General features: G+C 45.2%; 1 protein-coding gene across 2 annotated transcripts in view; it reads right to left on the bottom strand.

The window, feature by feature from the left end:
• Positions 1-1826: 1826 nt before the first annotated feature.
• Positions 1827-20529, bottom strand: part of EEPD1 (endonuclease/exonuclease/phosphatase family domain containing 1) — a 65719-nt gene continuing 47016 nt past the window's right edge. For both annotated transcript variants that reach the window (XM_064443940.1, XM_064443939.1), the window contains 5 exons: positions 14072-14182; positions 10575-10709; positions 9135-9267; positions 2437-2631; positions 1827-2328 (listed from right to left, as the gene is read on the bottom strand). In XM_064443940.1, coding sequence (XP_064300010.1) covers positions 2129-2328; positions 2437-2631; positions 9135-9267; positions 10575-10709; positions 14072-14182 — 774 coding nt within the window. In that variant the 3' untranslated portion in view covers positions 1827-2128. The remainder of the gene's footprint in view (positions 2329-2436; positions 2632-9134; positions 9268-10574; positions 10710-14071; positions 14183-20529) is intronic.

Raw genomic sequence — 20529 nt, 5'->3', positions numbered from 1 at the left:
ATTTATAGCAGCAAAACACTGTCAAACACTAGTTGGTACAAGAAAGTATGTTCTTGGGAATTTTACTGCAGCTTATCTCATGCGATAAGGCAACTCTATTGCATCCCCACCTGTATTTCACAGCGGTCCAGTGAGAGTTGTTTGGGGGATCTGGTGCCACTCAAATTAAGGGGGACAGCAAAATACTGCCTGGTAGAAAAGGACAAAGCAACAGCAAGGATCCGGAATAAAAGCTGCATCCAAGCTCTCCCACTAGCTTCTTTAATGACCAGGGACAAATGCCTGCACTTCCTATTTTCAACAGGGAATGCTGAGCAAGTAGAGATATATTTTTGGTCCGATGCTCTGAACTCTTAGCTGTTCACTCAATCTCTTGAAACATCAATGAAACCTCCCTCAGTCTGAAAGTCCCACCCAGACTATTCCACCTTCCTTCAGGTTTAGTTTTGCATATAGTCAGAAAAGCTGTTTGAAATATTCCCCTGTATATGTTTGCATGTGAATTAATTCAGTTGTTGCTACCTGAAATGAGACGGTATTTCAGAAAGTTAAAGTAATGAAAATGCTACAAGAATATGATACTGTTTTGCTCTAATACCCTTAGTAACAACATAACCTTTGGTGTGGCACCACTGCCAGGAGTAGTTTTCCCTTTACGTCCCAGTGAGTCATGCCACAGAGCTTTCCTTTCCACTCAGCGGCAAAATGTGTGGTCATCTGCAGCCCGGAGCAGAAGGTGCTGGGCTAGTGGGCAGCTCAGCACCTTTCACACTCAACCTACTTCTTTTGCAGATGCTGAATTGCTTTGTCCAGTCCTTATATGTTTCCCTTCTAGGTCAGTGTTTATTAATTGCTACTTGAAAAATTTTATGTGAGTGGTGAATTTAGTGCTCCATCCCCGGCACTGTCATGGCAGCATGCTGACTGAAGTCCTCCCCACCCAGGACATGCACAGAAACAAACCTTAGAAGCAGGCACCATCCCTGTCACATGCACAATAACCATACGCTGTATTCAGACTCCCTGTTGCGGTGCCTGGACCAGGTTTACGCAGTGACAAAGCTCAGGATAGTGATACATAACTGCCTGGTCTTCCAGAGGGAGAAATTGAAAACCCCTAAAAAATCGATGGCAAAGGTTGGTGCAACATGTGTGTCAGCCTCTGCAGTGATCATATGAGTGTGGGCTATCTATAGACCTCCCATCCAATGTATGGCCTATTTCTCCCCGATGCAGAGCCCTGCTCAGAACACCAACTGCTAGACAAAGACTCAGGGCTACATCTCCTCTTTGATGCCAATTGCAGGGCCAGAGACCAGGGCTCTTCCTGTGAGATCCCCAAGAGGGAGCAAAGCAAAGGGCCCTGGAGACGTGGACCAGGTTCTGCAGAGGGACAAGTTGGTGGTTTCCCAGCTCCTGAAGGGCTCCTGAAGGAATAAACAACGCTGAATGCTGCATGCCAAACAAAAAGCCAAAGTCAAGCTCCAGGAAGCCCTTCTGGGGCAAAACGCACCTTGCCAGGAGCATAAGAAGAGAGGAAGGACAACGGGCACCCACATCCATGTGGGGGTGCGGAGGAACAGGGCCTCTCCAGGGTGAGTCCAAGGGACCACTCAGGCCTCATTTCAGGTCATGCAGGGACCAGCTCCAGCAGCTTTTGCAAGTGCTGAATGGCATTTGTGACTTGCCAAGAATTTCCATGGTGCCTCTCTTTTTGGGGCCTCTCTTATTCCCCCAATTTACAAGGAGGCAAAGGAAAATAACCATCACTCCCCCCTCACCCTCACAGCAAAGCCCTGCTCGGCTACATTTTAGCAAAGATCCTGTACAGTATTAAAAGTACACTTTATTAGCTGTACAATTCTCATCCAAATCTCCAGGTGTGGAAATGTCCACTGTGTCCCCAGAAAAAGTTGCAGGCTGCTCCGCTGCCTTGAGATGCCCCACAACTGTCCAGGAGGGGCACGAAGTCAGGGCCACGAAAATCAAGTGCTGATGCTTTCTAGGTGCAGGGAGGAGAGTGGGAACAAGGGAGAGGGGGAGGCAGTCCTGCTCCGCCGCTGAGCCGCGAGCAAACAGAGCCTTTGACTGCTCCCTGGGGGGCAGAAGAGGCACCCTCAAGTTCACGTTATCGTTCGTGCTTAGTGTGGGAGTCGTTGCGTTCAACCGTCACCCCATTCCCATTCCGTGTCACCTCCTTCCTGTTCCAGTCCTTTTCCAGGTAAAATTCAGCGAGCACGGGGCAGTGGTCCGAAGCCACCCCACCCCAGGACCAGTTATCAGGGATCCATGGGTTTGTAAGGCCTTCTCGCACAACAGCCCAGTGGCCTGCATGAAAAAGAATCACAGAGGAAGAGGTAAGTAACATTGCCCAAACTCAACACATGCTTCCAACCAAACAAAAGGTTACACATCCTCACTGAAAAGCAGCTCTACCTGTGAAAACCTTTTTCAAGCTCCGACTGATCCAGATGTTATCCAGTGACTTGGACCCTTGTGGGTTCTTTGTGCTGATGTTGGTGAAGGTGCTGGAGGGGACCAGGTGATGGAACTTTTCCTTCCTCAGGATGTCGTGGTCGCTGCTGTCTGGGGCCTGGTTAAAATCTCCGAGGATGATCACGTCTTTTTCTCCTAGAAAACAGGAAAAATAGAAATGAATGGAAGAAATGGACATCCGTCGCTTAAGTACAAGAGGGAGAAAGGACAAATGGGAGAAGGAAAAATACAAATACCAACTAGCAAAGATGACTTTACTTTGACCTCCTGAAAGAAATGCTGTTTAAAGCCTTTTTCACTGGCTATTTACTCATGGCCATTCTCTTAATGACAATAAAAAATGGCCAGTACACATTTCACGCTTGTTTTTAAGTATCATCTCATTTATATTAGTGTCCTTTGCTTGGTATTCACTGATAGTGACAAACTTGAACACAAGCAGTTCTGGTCTTAGAGGTTTTTAGAAATCTGTGACTTTGTAAGCTTATTTTTTTCTTTTTCTGCAAGAAACACATATTAGCTTTAGCTTGTCCTGACATTGTCTTTTCATAGATTTTCAGTAAGAGTCAAGGATACTTCTGTGAGGGTCCCAGGAAGACACAGACTTATGCTGGTATATACCAGAGTCCCAAAAGTGCAGTGCTCGTTCTAACCCTGTGCATTTAAGAAAGCCCAAGGAACAAGCCCGAGGAGCAGCCTGCAATCCTGACGGCAGACGATGAGTTCACAAACCACACAGACACTCCCTGACTACAGCAGCTTGCCTTTGCCCGGCTGACTGGAGGAATACTGCTGAACTTGGGATGTGTTAGATTTTGTCTAGGGCTGAATTTTCAAAGAAACAAAGGGAATTACTTCAAATGCTCATCAAAAAAATCCTGTCTTCATGTGAACAGAAAATTACCTCAGTTACATTTTACTTCCAACCCAAATGAAGTGAGAAAGGGAACTCCTAATTTCATATCCACAATGTGTGCTCTCCTAGCTCCACAGCTGCAGATGGGGACATCCCAACTGTGCAGTGGGGTAAGAGGACACATGTCCCAGTGCCCATCTCAAACCACTGCCAGAAATTTCTGGTAAGACAAACTCAAGAATGCTGATAGCTGCTCAGAGATGCTGCATTACAGCTTGGTCCTGGAGAAGGAGGAAGATGCTAAAAGGAGGCACAAAATGCACCAAAATTTATCCCAAAGCTGAATTCAGAGACAAGAAATATGAGATTCTGTAAGCCCTTTCCTTCCTGGCGTTGAAGTGTGGAGGGAGAAGGCGTGGACAGATGGATTTGCTTTACCATACCTAGTGCTCACAGATAAGCCAGCTGTTGCTGTAGAAGCAGCTAGCCAGGAGAGGGAGCGCAAGTTAAGCAACAAAATCTATTCCACTCCTGTCTTGCACTGCTTGACAGACGCGTTGGGAAAGAGCTGGAGAGAAGTGAGACTGATTGCGTATGACTTACAAAACCAAATAATTTAAAACACACTGCTTCCTAAGATGCAGAGAGGCCGTGAAACAATAGTGAAACTATTGGTGGTTTCTCTACCCTTCCCTTTGCAAGTCACAAATAATACTGGAAATGACAGGAAGTTTAAATAATGTTCCATAAAGTGTTGTGACAATGGCCTTCCCACCTTTAAAAGAAACAAAAAACCCAAACATGAGTCTAAGCTCTTTTAAGCTCCATCAGAACCCAAAAGAAAATCAGTGCTTGTCTAATGGGACAACAGTGCTTGCTGGGAGCTGGCGGCTTTGCGTGCATCTCATGGCAAAAACCCAAGATCTCTCACTTGGCAGGACCAGGAAGCCTGAAATGCAACTGCGCCATCTCAGTCACACAGGACTAATGCTTGCTTAATGGCCAAGGCAGCACTCAGCTCCTTCCATGCTTTCAGCTTGGATGTATAAGTGGGGAAAAGCCATTACAGAAACCCCTGGAGCACATCCTTGGGGAAGAGGGGGCGTTTAAAAATGACAGAGAGGCAGGGAACTTAACAGCAGTATCCTGATCCTGCACAAAACGTATTCTAGTCTTAAAGTACTTGCACTTCTTTTAGTAAATCCTCAAGCCGATTTCCCTTGCATGAAAAACCTATGAACAAAACATAATCACAAGGGAAAATTTTAACTGACTGCTCTGTTGTGGACAGTTTAGAAAGGCAGAGGCTAAATGACCTAGCACCTAGATATGTGCTCAGAAGAAGGTAGTTAGTTAGCCTGTGGCATGCACTGGGAGGGAGTTACTCTATTCTTCACCCACTTAAATTTTTGCATGCAGAATAACTAAGCATAAAATCAAAATGCAGTGTAAAGTTGACAGACGGAACTGGCTGGGGTGTGTTGAAGAAGCGAAAACCCGATTTGCCATTGAGGAGGGAAAGGATTGCTTCTAGTCCCCTCTTGCAGAAGCTTTTGGGGCTCCCCATGATTGCAAATCACCAGGGAAAAGGCTGGGCAGCCCTGCGCTACGCAGGAAAAGCAGGCAACACCAAATTTCTAGATAACCACCAACTTAATTTCCCCTTGTCCTGGCTCGCTCTCAGCCCTGCTCCTGCCTCTGCCAGCTCCTGCAACAGCAACGCCACACACAGCAGCTTCATCTTTTGTCCGCCTTCTGCAGCTCCCAACAGACATCAAGCAGGGAAAGAAGCAAACCTGCCTGGTTCCTCCTGGGTGCGTGACTTCACCTGATCGGTGGCCCCTGGGACCCTCAGCTGAGGCAGGGAGCAGCCGAGAGGCACCACACAGCAGCTGAAGCACTCGGGTCTAACGGATCAGCCCTAACAGCTCTTGGCCAAACTTAGCAAAAGGTCTGGAAGAATTCACGCCCTTGCCCATAATGAGAGTTGGTAACTGATTGAAAACAGCGGTTACAATGTCCACAGTTAAAATCAGATGGGGGAAAAAAGAAAATCGAGACAATACTACTGAGGCTGTGATGTGATTTTCCTCCTTTGAAGCAAGCAGGAGTTTGAGACTGGCAGGGCTCGTTCGTCCACCTCCACAGGACTGAACAGCAGAGAGTGCCTGAGCCAGAGGCTCCTCAGCTGTTGCAATGTGGTCCTCCTTCTCCTCCCGTAGGACAGAGCAGCAAGCGCTCCCTTACCAACCCACCTTTTACTGCAAAGATCCCCCCCACAGACTACAGTGTCTCACAAGGACCCAGAGCCTCCGCCCGGTGGGACGTGGTGGCAGACATCCTGCAGCAGACAGGTTTGTGTCCTGTTACCTCTCATGGGTGCTCCCACATGCTTTCAGACCCATTGGGCTCAAAGCAACCCTGCCCTTGCCAGCAGAAAACTCCTCAGGCGAGAAAAAAAGTCCAGCCTGTTTGCAAATGCATCTGCAAACTCACCGAAGCACCAGTGACTTTTAGCAGTGTCTGCAGGTGGCTCTCGGCCAGCAAAGCAAAGTGGTGCTGTAACTCAGCCCTGTGCCGCAGTGGCTGAACACCCGTGTGCCAATGCAATCAGCTGAGGGACTTTCAGTGCCTGTAGAAAGTCTGCAGTGTTGAAATCTGTTTTCCTGCAGGAACGGGGAAAGCCTCCTTTGCTTCATGGCAGTCCGAAGAGACACCTGTAGGACATTCTCCCTGACTTTCCTATGCCCTGAATGAGCCCCCTCATAAATTAAGCAGACCCTTACACCCCCCAAATCATTCCTGGAGAGAGTGAGAAGCAGATGATGAGAAGGATGTGATGGCACATCAGCTGCTAAGAGCCTCCCTACTGCCTCTCAAAGGTCTTTTCAGCCTAGTGCCCAATGCATGGGTAACCTGTGGAATATGGCCAAGCTGGGTGGGAGAAGATGACTAAGCCAACATCCTGGTCTCTGGGTCCAAGAACTACCAGCACATCCAGAATAGCACGTGTGTGCTGCCCATGGTCATCACACTGAAGATGAGCTGGTGGACTTCTTGAGAGAAGGCAGAAGGGCTGCTGCAAAGGGTTAGCTATGAGCACCCAACAGCCACTGCCTCTCTCCTGTACTGCTGAAGGGAAAGAAAGAGGGGGAAAAAGGAACCAGGACCCACGGGTCTGATGGGAGAAATATGGGGACACTAGAGCTCTGCATGACAGGAGGCTGAGGATAGTAACCAAATTTCCTCAGATGCTCACACGTCTCTTTTTAAGAACTAAAGACAACAGAGTAGGAGTCTTAGCAAAATGGGAGCAGAAACTCAAATTTACTGCAGTACCCACAGACAAATCAGTCCTTATTACTCATATTTTATGGATTGGTTTGGAAGAAATTGAAGGATGGCGGTAATTTTAAGCATGACATTAATTTTGGCAAGGTAATCCAGTACTTCAAAGTAACATGTGTGTACTTCCATTTGTTTAGGAAGCAAGACCTGCATCCCACAAGTTAGGAGGAATATGAATCTCTTCTTTTGTGAAAGACTAAGCCAAGAACAAGCATGCTCCAGTAACGTGCCTACCATATGAAAATAAACACATGAAAGAAAGAGAAGCCCTAATGCCGACAGTCTAAATTTAGATGCAGTGGAAATGCAACTCTGTTGACTTTGGAAGACCTACACATTCATCTGTGTCTCAGTTCAGCCTTTGGGGATTAAACAAATGATCCTTTTGTTTACCTTCATCATTTCCAGTTTCAAGGTACGTGGACAAATACTTAAATCAGCTCTGACTGACTTCTTGCAGCTCAAAAGGAAAAACAATAGAAGATGCAAAAAACTGCGAATACTTCTTGTGTTATACAAGAGGGATATTAATGCTTCCAAGTGACCAGCCTTGCTAAACTGGGCCAAGCTGAAAATTATCACACATACAATCTTGTAACCCTTTTGTGTCTTTGTTAAGGAGTAAACGAAGGGCTAGATTTTTCTATTCCTTTAACACGATCAGCAACAATTAGAATCTGAAATGTGCTTTTCTGCTTCATAAGAAATTGAGTTTAATCTGCAAGCTTCAAAGAAAGAAGCAAATTATCAGAAATGAGGTAAAGAAATTCAGATGCCTATTACATTGCTCAAATTCCGATCTAAATGCTGGTGTCAAACCAGAGCAACTTATTTGAAATCAACAAAATTAGCCTGCATATTGCATGGAGGTACTGAAGCAGGATTTGGTTTCTTATTAGCAGCCATCTCCTGATTTGCATTTGGTTTTCCAAAGTACTTCCAATTATCAAAAAAGTAAATATATAGAACCTATTTCTTTTGGAAAAAAGCCATTAAGCTTTGTCCTTAATGTTAACATTAATGTTAACATTATAATTATAATCTTAATATATAATATATTAATATAATCTTAATGTTAACAAAGCTTAACATTAAGCTTTGTGGAAGGTTTAGAGGTGAAGCTGTATGAGAAGCAGCTAAAGTCACTTCATTTGTTCAGCCCAAAGAGGAGGCTGAGGAGACACCTCATCGCGGTCTACAGCTTCCTCACGAGGGGAGGAGGAGGGGCAGGTGCTGATCTCTCCTCTCTGGTGACCAATGACAGGACCTGAGGGAACGGCAGGAAGATGTGCCCGGGGAGGTTTGGGTTGGATATTAGGAAAAGGTTCTTCCCCCAGAGGCTGGTGGAGGTTCAGGCTCCCCAGGGAGGCAGTCACGGCACCAAGCCTGACGATATTCAGGAAGCACTGAGACAGTGCCCTCAGACACACGGTGTGAATTTTGGGGTTGCCCTGTGCAGGGACAGGAGTTGGACTTGACGATCCTTGTGGTTCCCTTCCAACTCAGGACATTCTATGATTCTATTCTGTTATCAGGTAGGTGTCATTTCCACAAAGCACTTCAAAAAGGGTCTTAATCCTGGTGACTTTTTTTTTTTTTGGCTGAACTTGCTCTTACAGTAGTGTAAAATCAGAAAAACTTCATTTGAAAAATGGCATCAAAGCCAGTAGGATCCACACCTCGAGTACTGTGTTCAGTTTTGGGACCCTCACTACAAGAAGGACATTGAGGTGCTGGAGCGTGTCCAGAGAAGGGCAACAAAGCTGGTGAAGGGTCTGGAGAACAAGTCTTATGAGGAGCAGCTGAGGGAGCTGGGCTTGTTTAGTCTGGAGAAGAGGAGGCTGAGGGGAGACCTTACCGCTCTCTACAACTACCTGAAAGGAGGTTGTAGCGAGGCAGGGGTCGGTGTCTTCTCCCTAGTAACAAGCAATAGGATGAGAGGAAATGGCCTCAAGCTGCACCAGGGGAAGTTTAGGCTGGATATTAGGACAAACTTCTTCACTGAAAGGGTTGTCAGGCATTGGAACAGGCTGCCCAGAGAGGTGGTGGGGTCTCCATCCCTGGAGGTATTTAAAAGAAGGGTAGATGTGGTGCTTGAGGATATGGCTTAGTGGTGGACTTGGCAGTGCTAGGTTAGCGGTTGGGCTCGATCTTAAGGGTCTTTTCCAACCTTAACAATTCTATGATTCTATGATCTCCTGTGTTGTTTGTGTTAATTAGGAAAGACAATAAGACAATGAGCAAGGGAAAAGCACATTTGCCACTGTATAATGCATCATTCAAATTCAAATACCAGTAAATACAATTACAAGGCTGATGAGGATATCTGTGAAACTCGCACTGAGATAGATTTTTTTTTTTTTTTTTAATTCCTTTTGATTAGATAAACTGGCCAGCATGCATGTGATAGCTGGCAGGACGAAAACTGCCCTACCTTTCAGAGTCTCCTGCAAAGTCTGTGCAAAGGCTGCCAGTTTGTGGCTGTCATGGTTCTTCCCGGTATTCTCTCCTGACGAGGGTGACAAGGCCAGATGAAGGTTAACCAGCATTAGATCATTCATCCCAACCTGGCGGAGGAAGGAGGAGGTATCAATGCCACGCAGACAGCACGTGGAAGGTCACAAAGCAAAACCACGCGCCTGTTCCCCGTACTTTCGGTAGCAAATGTGGGTGACTAGGACTCACTTTGCTACGCATGTGGTGTGTTGTGTTTGTCTTGGTTTTGGGATGAAAAGGGGGAAGGTGTTTTGCAGCTTTGTTTGCAATAACCTGGCACCCTCTCAGTTCTGGGGAAACTGGTTTGCAAATGCAAACACCTTCTTTCCACCACAGCTGCAGAAAGAAGCCAGCTGCTTATGAAAATCAGTTTATGCAAATCCATTTGTTAATAAGCTACAAATAATATCATGGTCATTACATGGGCTCATTACTACTCTCTTGTGATTAGCCCTGGCCCATCTCAGAGACTAACCAAGAAGCTTAATGTACCTTGAAAAGAGCTGTTGGCTCCCTGCTATCTTCCACTTACCTTCTGGGACTCACTTGGCACAACTAATACTTACTCCTAATATTGACCTGTTTAGATTATTAATTAATTATTATTAAATATTATTAATAATGTGTTTATTCACAATTATTTTATTAATGCTTCTTTCAAAGCATTTCCAGAGATGTCAGCTTCCCCAAACTAGACCTCTCCATAACAGCCCGTGCAGAGATGGGCTCTCTCTGCTTGTATGCTCCCTCAAGCATATGTACGAGAACAGTTTCCAAAAAGCAGGATGTTCTTTTAGATGAGTTCAGCCTAGTGAAAAAGCGTTAAAATGGCAACTCTGCAGTATGCCAGCAACATAAGATAGATCAGCCTGAGTGTCTCAGGAGCACTGTGCTTGCTTTCCCTCTCTCTCTCTCTCTCTCTCTCTCTCTCTCTGCCTCCATTCTGCTTACACTTACCTCTCTCTACTCACAATTTGTGGCACTGACAAGAATCACAGCCCTGTGGCTGGCTGCTCCTTGTCCTTGCTGCATTAATTTGGTAAAAGCAGAACAAGGTGACCAGTGACCTCTGTCATGCTTTCGGTGGCTGTGGATGCTACTGAAGATCCACTGACCCTCACATGCCCAAATCCTCCCTTGCGGCAGGATTTGCTCCCACAGGAGCAAGGGAAAGAACTGACTGGTGGTCTGCCATACGTATTAAGGCCCGCTAAGCACCCTTCTATAATTAAACCATGAGACAGTGCTGAAGTGATGGATGGGTTACAGCCTCAGGCAAATTTATATCTGTTAGAAGACTGTGTCTCTTTCCATCTCACCCAAATTTTTTTAATAAAAGCTAAACTCCGCAAGGGTCGGCTGGTGCAACAGCAGTTACCTTGAAATGTGCAAGATACGGATGCGGATATGAGTTCTTCCCATTGCCGTTAGTCTGTGCGCTCTCCTGAGATGAAGCATCTTTTAGTTCAATGCCAGCTGTTGTATCCCAGAGGAAGCCAGAATATTCAACTCCCTGGAATTAAAAAAAAAAGAAAGAGAAAAGCCAGTAGTAAGGAAGTGAAAGCAAAACATTCTGCCCAAATGCAGCCCCCTAGATTAAACTTTCACCCGCAAGTTTCAGTACCACTGTTTCTGTTGGCAGTGGTGTACATCACTCTCAAAATATGCAGAGGCAATAAAAGACGATGCAGGTTTATGTCCTGGCTTGGCGTCTGCTGAGGGCAGGAAGCCCAACTTGCTGTGCACAAGCGTAAAGGAGAAACAGCATCCTAGGCTATCAGTAGGAGATAAAGAGGACAGGTGGAAACGCTTCTTTATCTCACCCTGGCCAACCCCCCCCAAGATGTGGGAGGAACACTTCCTGGACATCCCCACGACTTCCCTGAAAACTGAGAGCACCAAGTTTGAAACACAAATTGCTCTACTACCTGTAGCCCCTTGCATCTGTACACTGGCTATCAGACACCCAGGTAACTTTAGCACTGCTTGGTCCAGCCAATGATTTAATAAGCTGTTCTATCTTATACAGGTGGAGTGCATTTAGGACCACTGCAGGGGTGAAAGATAAAGGTGCTGCTTCTCAAGTGTTTATGCTGATACAGTCCTCGTTTCCTCCTAGTCCAGGTGGGGCATCAGATTCTTCTGAGTGTGGTCAATAACGAGGTAGTTTATTACCCAGATGATTATTTGTTCAACCCTGAGCTCAGCGCCTTGTAGTCTCACTGGGCAACTGCTAGGCCTTGCGGTAGATGATGCTGCACATTGCTGTTCCTTCTTCCCATGCCACACAGCATCTTACAGTCTTCTGTCACCCGCAAGCTAAAAATATCCAGGCTCTTTGAGTCTCTTGACATGAAATCTGGTCTAGACCTCTCAGCCCCGCCAATCTTCTCTGTCTCTTCTCCAGCTCAAACGTTTCACAGTCAGCTCTTTGCTCCTTTCAGCTCTTTCAGCTCAGATTCTGCATGAGGTTTTTTTTATTACTTCAGGAGGCAGAAAGAGCATTTTCAGCAAGCTGCCTGCCCCAATCGCACCAGCAGCAGTATCTAATTCAAAGTTTGTCAGCCTCTCCTCCCATCACCCAGACACCATTTTCACTAGTATCATTCAACCCCGCTTCCCTTAGCAAATAGTAGTTAAATCCACCACAAGGAAGTTTTTTTTTTCCATTTCAGCTGCAATAAACAAGTGTTATCTGCTCAGCTGACTTCCTGCGAGCCTTGAAAGACAGTATTATGGTTGGATAAAATCCTTTGGTAGCTCCTTTAGATAATTAACTTCTAAAATACTGATAAAATCATTCTACCAGTTGGAAGTCTAAGGTCTGAAAACTGCTATTGGAAAAGATGTGGAAGAATAAAACTGCTGTCAACAGCTGTTTGCTATTCCCTGGCTCCAGATTTCACATCAACATGGTGGTCAAAAGTCACTGCTTAGTTGAAGGCCAAATGCCTGGCACACGTGGAAGTACAAGCCTGAAGCACCATCCACCATCCTGCATTATTTAGCCCTAAGGAGCATCCTGAGATCAGCTTGTGCCGAAGAAGCTATATGCTTGGGGTTACACTGCCTTATTTCACTGTACTGCACTTGTGTACACAATGTTCAAACCTGACAGACCTGTTAACTAACGTGAGGGCCAGAGCAGACTTTTTGGCTTAGTGGAAGATTCTCCGGCACAGCCATATTTCTGTTAAAGCAGCTAAAAGGAAGAGTCAGTAGATATATTTCCATTCTTAGCTTGGCCACAGACTTTTCCCATAATTTGGGGAATCACTCATCCTTACATCCTTAGCAGTAAAACAAGGTAGATGATGATTTTTAATTACTTAGCCCATAGTCAAAGCTTTCATTGTTATCTTTGGAAATACAGCTCAGGAAAAAAATAGACCAAAGACTCTGGTTTTAACACAGAAACTCTGAGACAATTATTAAAAATTATTGGGGAAAGAAAGGAAAAGCAGAGTGAACAACTTCAACAACTTTGTACAACTTTTTAAATTCAGTGTTTTAATGATCTGGCCTAACAAGAGATCCCAAAGGAAAACTCCAGCCAGGAATAAAAATGTCCTGAAGGGGATTTGCACTCTGCATTGGAATTAACTGTGAATCATGTTAAACCTCGGACACATTCAGACGCTCTGCATCTTTCTAGTGGTAGCTAGAGTCCAATCTTTGCGCTGCTCAGGTGGTGGGTTTTGGTTTGAGTTTGGGTTTTTTCCCCTCCTGTTAGTTGACACTGTTGGGTTTTACTCAGGACAGCAGCAAAAATTGCTGCGCCTCCCAAAACACAAGAGTCCAACAACAGCCTCAGGTGTGAACAGTGATACAACTTGATTTGGAAAAGCCAGATTAACGAAACGTGGATTCTAAGCAACGTGATTATGGGATACAACCATAGGTACGTCTTTAATAATGACAGGGCTCAGAATAGATGAAGACAGCCTGATGTACTGCTAGGCACCATTCACTACATGACAGGTCTCGGTTCCTGCTTCCACCCCACAACAGTATTTGTGCCGCAATAACTGCATCATGAGAATTATGTCATTCAGCAAAAACAGGCTCAAGCCCAAGGAGTACCTTGCTCTGAAATCTCATTAATACCCTTACAGAGAAAAAAAAGAGAGATTTCCTTTTGGAGAGACTGCTTTTGGGCACTGTTAGTGGTATACAGAGCAATGTAGCTATACCTTCAATACCGTCAAGGGTAGCAGGTGCAGCTGTCACCACCTTATAAATTAGTACCTCACTGCAGTGCATATATATATATTCCCACAGCATAAGACACTGCAGGGAAAAGCACAGTGAAGCATGGTGCTGATTTCAAATCGACCGCACAGCATTTTAAACACCTGTGCAGAGCACTTTGGAGAATGTGCAAGACAAGCTCCTCTTCTAGGCGAGGATGGCAAGCTGCATGGCCCCTCTGCAGGGTCCTTACTTGCAAACTAGGAAAATGGGGAGCTCTTCTGAATGCCAGCCGCTGCTGTGCTAGGGAACAAGCTCAGCTGACTAGCACAAAAAAAATTCAGAAGTACGGCGGCCTGCCAGGCACAAAACCAAGGACTCTTTCCTTATCCTAATGTGTAGACTTTCTTCTATATTTCTATACTGGTTTTGTCTACCATACCTCCCCCAAACACACACATCTTCCTCCTCAGCCACAGGCTGAGGATACCAATTCCTCCAAAAAATCAATCGCACAGTCAAATTGAAATCTATAGGAAGAGTCAGCTTAAAAAACAAGCGATGCGAACCTTGCCAAAAAAGATTTGCAAAACATTTTGCCTTAAACAGATTCAAAATATGTCTTTGCTTGGAGGGGGAAAAAAAAAAAGCAAAGCCAAAGATCAGACTTAGGGATTAATGTACCTTGTGTAGCTGGCCCGAGGGTTTTTCGGAAACAACACCCTTCCAACATCCTCTAGGGCCCTTCCACTTGCGGATGTTTGGCAGCGTTGGCTGGTTCAGCTCCATAGCAAACTAGAGAGAGGAAAGAGGGAAAAAAAAAAAGAACAGCTTTGTAGCGTTTTTTTTTAAAGTGCAAAATAAAGCATGTAGCAAGTCATTAGTAAGAGACACCGCGGAGCACAGGCTGTGCTCTCTGGCCTCCCTGAAGGCTCGCAAAGAAGGTGGTCTGGGTCACATCCCAGGCTGTCTCACCCCCAACCGGACATTATTTGGAGAGAAATAAAAATTAAAATATCTTAGTGCAAATGCTGTGAGTAGAACATTTTTCCCTCAGACTTTTTTTTTTTTTCCTCCAAAGCTACTTGTTTGACTGGAAAGGGGTTTCCCCTGTGCTGCCGCCAAAGTTGCTGACTGCACCATATCCCACCCCTCAAGGGGCTCCACAAGTAGCCACCTGAATCCTCCTGGGGGGCAGGAAGCCCTCGTAGGGGGGCTGGCTCCACTCCAACACTGAGGCTGCCGGCACAACACAAAAGGAAGAGTGTAGGCCACCTCAGAAACGGGCATTTTGGGGTTAGGGGTCCTCTGACTTTACACCGGGGACACATGCTTGAGACTCCCCATGCATGAAGGCATCAGCTGCAGACTTGGACACACAGCAGATCCTTCCGATGCTCCGCAGAGGCATTAGTCTTCCAGAATACTGCTGTACAGCCACAGCACTCAGGCACCCTTATGTGTTCAAGTACATAGTCAGAGCTATAGAGGCTGTGCCCTAATGCCTGACAGACACTATATATAGTATCCCCTTCAGGGATACTATAACTGTGGACACCATGAAAAGCCCCCAAGTCCACCTGGGTAACATCTTGAGATTGAAATAAAATTTAAAAACAACAACACCCCCACTCCCCCTAAGCCCTGGAAAATCTGGAATCTGAAACCCCTTGATGCAGACAATATGGAATTCTTATTGCCAGGAGTTTCAAAATAAAGCTTAATAGGAGGAGCTCCAGCCCTTCGCAAAGCTGATGTCAGGTCCAGGCAGACTCGGGCTGGAGGCTGGCAGGGAGAGGAGGCAGCTGAACGCCCGGCCGCGCACAAGGGCCAGCACACAGCCACTCCGGCTGCGGGGAAAGAGGCTAATAAAAAGCAATCATTGCAAAAGAGCACCAGGGACTTTCAATGTGCATCATTTTCTTATATCTGACACCTGGAGAAACTGTGTTGAAATGCAGAGGTTTTCACAGTGAAAGAGTATCCTCAGACAAAATCACGTATCCAGAATGTCCCTCCAAATCAAGCAGCAATTCAACAAAGAAGGATTTTTAAGGCAAACAATAACCTCCTGTACACAGTGACTCTCCGCAGTGGGATATGCCAAACACAGTTTGGAGAGCTTCAGTGATCAACTGCATGGATAGAAGTGCTTCCTACGTGGGCATCAGCAAAACGTCGGGACAGCTATTCTTGTGTTTATTTTACCTTTCATTTCAAAAATTAAACTGCTCTTTCACTAACTGCCTTGTCTGCAAGTTCAGCATCCTGGAGGCTGAAGCTGTAAGCACTGACTTCTCAGATATACGCAACCCAGCATCCCTATTTTGCCTCAGAAGGCTGAGAGTAATTTTGGTTGCACAACTGAGGCAAAAATGCTTTCCACACCTTTTAAAGCAGTTTTCTGAAATGTAGAGACTGGCTGCGACTTCTTATGCAAGATTAACGCACCATGTTATTGTATTGTCCGTTATATACCTTCAGGCAGTGCGAGGGCTGGGCTGATTTATTAAATGAAGAGGCACGCAGGGTGTTTGCACAGCCTGGGAACAGAGCTGTGCTCTGAACTGCTTGCCAGGTGCTACCCTAATAAACGCAATAAATCACGGCAGTAACAATTATTCATTCCTGATGTCATTCTGATGCCTTTAAACACCGTGAGTTTGGTGAATGAGTTTTCTAACATTTAGATAATTTAAATCAGAAAAAAAAATTGTTGAAATTAGGAGTTCAGCTGTAACCTGACAAAAGAGTTAACTTATCTCTGGGTTGCAGCTGCCTAGGAAGTCCAGCCAGCACAAAGTATATGACAGGGCTGAATAAATCCTACAGAAACCATCACTTTATTAAAAAGAGCATCTGTAGTCGACCAGTTTGAATATTTTGTTTCCTCCAAATTGAGTTTTGTTAAGGACTTGATTTAACTTTGCTCAAACAAAAAGATGACAAATGAGATTACACGGTTTGTTCAGAAAAAAAGCCATCAGGCTGTTCTTGGTACGGTTGCGGCAATGTAGAACTTGGCCTACAGCAGCTGACTTTAATCTGTGCCCATTTTCCAGGGCTTACAGGCAGACAGATTTTGAAGCTGTGACAGCATACTTACTTAGGTCATGGGTTTTTTCTGAAATGAAAAGGGCATTTCTCAAATCATGCTGCTCTGCCCACAAAACCCAACGTCAAACAACATTACGCTTTTTCTTGTTCAGTAAAAATACACAGACAAGCTCCTAGGCCACATTGGGAATGAAAAAAATGCCTTTCCTCCTTTGCAAAACTAAATTAGAGCTACAGCAATCCCTCTGAGGAGCAGTTCTTCAAGTGGTAAAGAAAAATCAAAATTAAAGTCTCAGTCAATCAGAACAACAGGGGTTTTTTTGGTCCAAAATCCTCCTAGTTTTGTTTTTCTCTAGAGCCTTTCAGGCTGCAAGTTTCCTGACATTTAATCAGCTTCTTCATTAAATCCTATGCATACCGAGTCAAAACTCACACACATACCATAATACCAACAGCACCAGGGCTTATTTACAGGGATGCCCTGTATTACACCTATGCTGCCACGGTCTCTCTTGCAGCTGGGTTCTGTTTCTTGTGGGATAGGCAATGCTGCCAGGGAGCAGGGACATGGCAGCACCAGGCTCCAGGCATGCTCTAGGCAAAGACCAGCCTATGCTCTTGAGAAGTCAACCCCCTTTGTGCCAGGTACCTGCCCATTGCCCCCATTTGGTGTGCAAGGTGCCAACAAGGGCCACCACCCCAGGAACTGGGACAAGCCCCGCTGCCTTTGCTCATCAGCAACACATCATTTTCCCAAGAAGGGAGGATCCAAAGACATAATTGCTCTTTGTCCACCCTGATAAGGAAGCTGGTGCTTGTTGCTTCCAGCCGCTCCACAAGCAGAGACCGGTACAGGAATGAGCTTATGACTGACACTGGAAAAGAATGAAGGGCGGTTGGAAGAAGTTGGAGAAACACACATTTGAGGAGGGACTGTAGAGTGGAAGGCAATGGGAAGGCTTGGATTAATCTGGGAGCAGGGAGAACAACACATGCTGGGCTGGCATATGCTGGAGATCCTATAGGAGTTACAGACTCCCTAACACACCTACCTGCCTCCCCAAGGCACTCAAGCACTGCCAGCAAAAGCATCTAATTTATGTGTTAGATCTCTTCCAGTGCAGTAACTGCACAGTAGGAGAGCTGCCAGTGAGCACCCTGCAGTAGCCCACAAACTGATCTCACCACCTCTTCTTCAAGATGCCCTGGGTTAATCTTTGTTTTCTTTTGGGGTGCTTTTTATGCAGCCAGTCCCGAACGAGGCACAGCATGGTCATCTTTTCCAGATGACGACACAACTGTACTGAAAATCTTTGCCTGCAAGTGTTACTCCTGTAATACCAGCACTGGGGACCACACTGAGCCAGCGACCTCCCTTGAGGTGAGCATCTTTTGCTCAAAAAGAGGGTGTGCTACTCCTAAACCCTGGGGAAACTAAACATGACCCAGGAAAACAATGTCTGAGGGTTTAATAAATTACACATTTCTTATTAGCCAGTGATTCCTCTTTGGAGGACACTTTCATTTCAGACCTGGAGTCAAAGCAGAGGCTGTAAGGAGGGCAAGGAGAGAAGAACAGCAAGGAGGAGCTTCCAGGATGAGCCTGTTGGTAGGGTATGGTATGGTATGTCTTGGTGAAGTAATCATCACCTGAACTTTAGAAAGGCACTGAAAGCAATTAACTGTCTGTTTTGGTTAAGTACCACAGAAGCTTTCAGGCCAAAAGGGCACTGCAGTAAAGGTAAACAACAACTTACTTCATCAAAGCAAAGGTGATTTTGGTTCCTCTTAACCAAGAGGAGGGATGAGAGCCAGGGAACAGATATTCCATTTCTGAATGTCACTTATACACAGTTCCTTTAACAGACACTAGAGGGAGCAGCTTTAATGAGTACTGGAGGTGCAACTGAAACTTCTATCAATTCTGTAGCATTTCAGTTACACGGAGATGTCAGTAAAAATTCAACATCGTCATGGTGAAAGAGACTGGGAGTTCGAGTGTGGGAGCTGGCAGTAGTTGAAAATGAGACCCTGACCAGCAAAAAGATGTTAAACTATATTATTAGGACAAAATTGACCACCTTTTTTCAAATTGTAGATCCTGGATAAATCTTGAAGTAGGAATCTGTACCTGTGCATGAAAAATTTAAGTCTTTTTGTAGCAAGCTCACTTTCATGTTACTTTTGAGGGACCTCTTTCTAGTAGTTTATGGACCGCAGGAATCTGCAGGTCATGGGCTGGAAAACACCAAGGCAAGGGCTGTTCTGTGCTACACAGCATCTCCCCGTGACCAACTTGGTGCTTATGGAAAGGGTAAACAAAAGAGCTCTAAGATATGCCTTGTAAATTATGCAGTGACACTTGAGGAGAAGCCCCCCATCCCTCTCCAATAAAACTCCCATCCTGAAACATAACCTAATATATTTCTCATAGAAGATACAACAAAATTGACAGTGGCCGTGAGACCATCTGGCACTGCTCTTTTTTAATCCATCCTTTAATATATATATATATGCCCTCCCTGCTGCATCACTGGGTATTGTATAAGGTAAAAATCACATTCCTGGAATTAAATGCACATTATCCTTTCTTTATTCACCTGAGTGGACTGTACTTTTATTTCCAATTGAAAAAGCAGACTTGAATACTTGTAATCCTAATCCAATCTACCACATAGAGGACACAGCTACAGTGGGTGCACCCTAATGAGACATGACCTAGAAAGCTGGGAGCAGAAAAGTTACAAATAGTTCTGAGAACTTGACATCAACACCTTTGGTTTTCAAGCAAAGCATCCTGATTTGACACCGATGCTCTTGAAGAGGAATGTTTTGTTAGATCACGCTGCGAGGAGGAAAAGGCAGAGTTAGGACGTGGAGAGATTCGTGGGTGTTGTATTTTACTGAACTGGCTATTGAGGTAGGGGTAAGGAAAGGTCCTGGTGCAGGCACACGTGGCTGTGCAAGGCAAGTCAAGAGGGGATGCAAGACGCAGCAGGGCCAGGATGCTCCGTGCACTTCTGGAGCCGAACAACACTGCATCCACTTCCCGCAGGCAGGAGCAACTAAGGAAGGGGACACGGAGGAGCATCAGGCCTTTCAGTAACACCTGGATTCACCTATAACTGCATCTAACAGCAGGGAAGGAAGCATTATTATGGCTGAAGCCTGAAACAGAGACTCAACATTGGATCCCATTTCCCACTGACAACAGTGTTGTCTCAGGCCTTCACTGCTTGTTTGCCTTTCCGTCAAATGTATCCCTTTCCTGTTTGCAAAAGTAGCCAAAAAATACACACGCAAGAAACAGATGCATCCACTGGCGTGGGAGATACACTCAACAAAGTCTCTTCAGAGGAACCATATAAATAACACAAGGGAAAGTCGGGGTCACCCTATGTTAAGATAGAACATTTTTCACATGCCCATTCAACTAGTCCCTTCTAGGAAGACTTCATTAAAGATTGCATAATATTTATTGCTCGTGTTGTTCAAGTATTGATATTACATAAAGGCAAATAAAACTTGGCACGTGGATGGCAGTCTGATAGACAGATATGCAGATGGCAGTCTGATAGATAATGATGAGTGTTTCCAAAGGTGAACAACCCCGCCCAGGGAATCAGTTTCATTCTCAACCACATCTATACATTTGTGTTGGAAAAAGTTATCTACTTCTCCCTCTTGTACATAATTGTCCATAATTCTACATTGAAGTTAGAGCTGAAGAAATAATAAAAAAACCTATAAAGTTTAGGAGAAAAATTCTAGAATCAAAAAAAAAAAGAAAAGAGATAAGGTACTAATCTACTGTAAGTGCAGCTGCAACAGAATTACTCCTGGAAAGCTTATCTGCCCCTTCTGCCATGCTGATGTGTCCTGTTTGCACTGTGTCATTGAGACCAGGGGCAATACCTTCCCATCCTTTATGTACTGGTTTGTTGTTCCTAGAGCTAAACCAAAACATCCAGACTGATGACCAAATAAATCCTTGCCACCTTCCATGTTCTTCACAAACATTATCTAACGCATCCTTCAAAGAGCTCTAAAAACTCATTGTGAGCAGGGAAATCAAGGCAGAGCCC

This window comes from Phalacrocorax carbo, chromosome 2 (assembly GCF_963921805.1).
Source record: "Phalacrocorax carbo chromosome 2, bPhaCar2.1, whole genome shotgun sequence".
Taxonomy (NCBI): Eukaryota; Metazoa; Chordata; class Aves; order Suliformes; family Phalacrocoracidae; genus Phalacrocorax; species Phalacrocorax carbo.
Note: the sequence above shows the minus strand (reverse complement) of the source record. Positions and strands in the feature narration are given on the sequence as shown.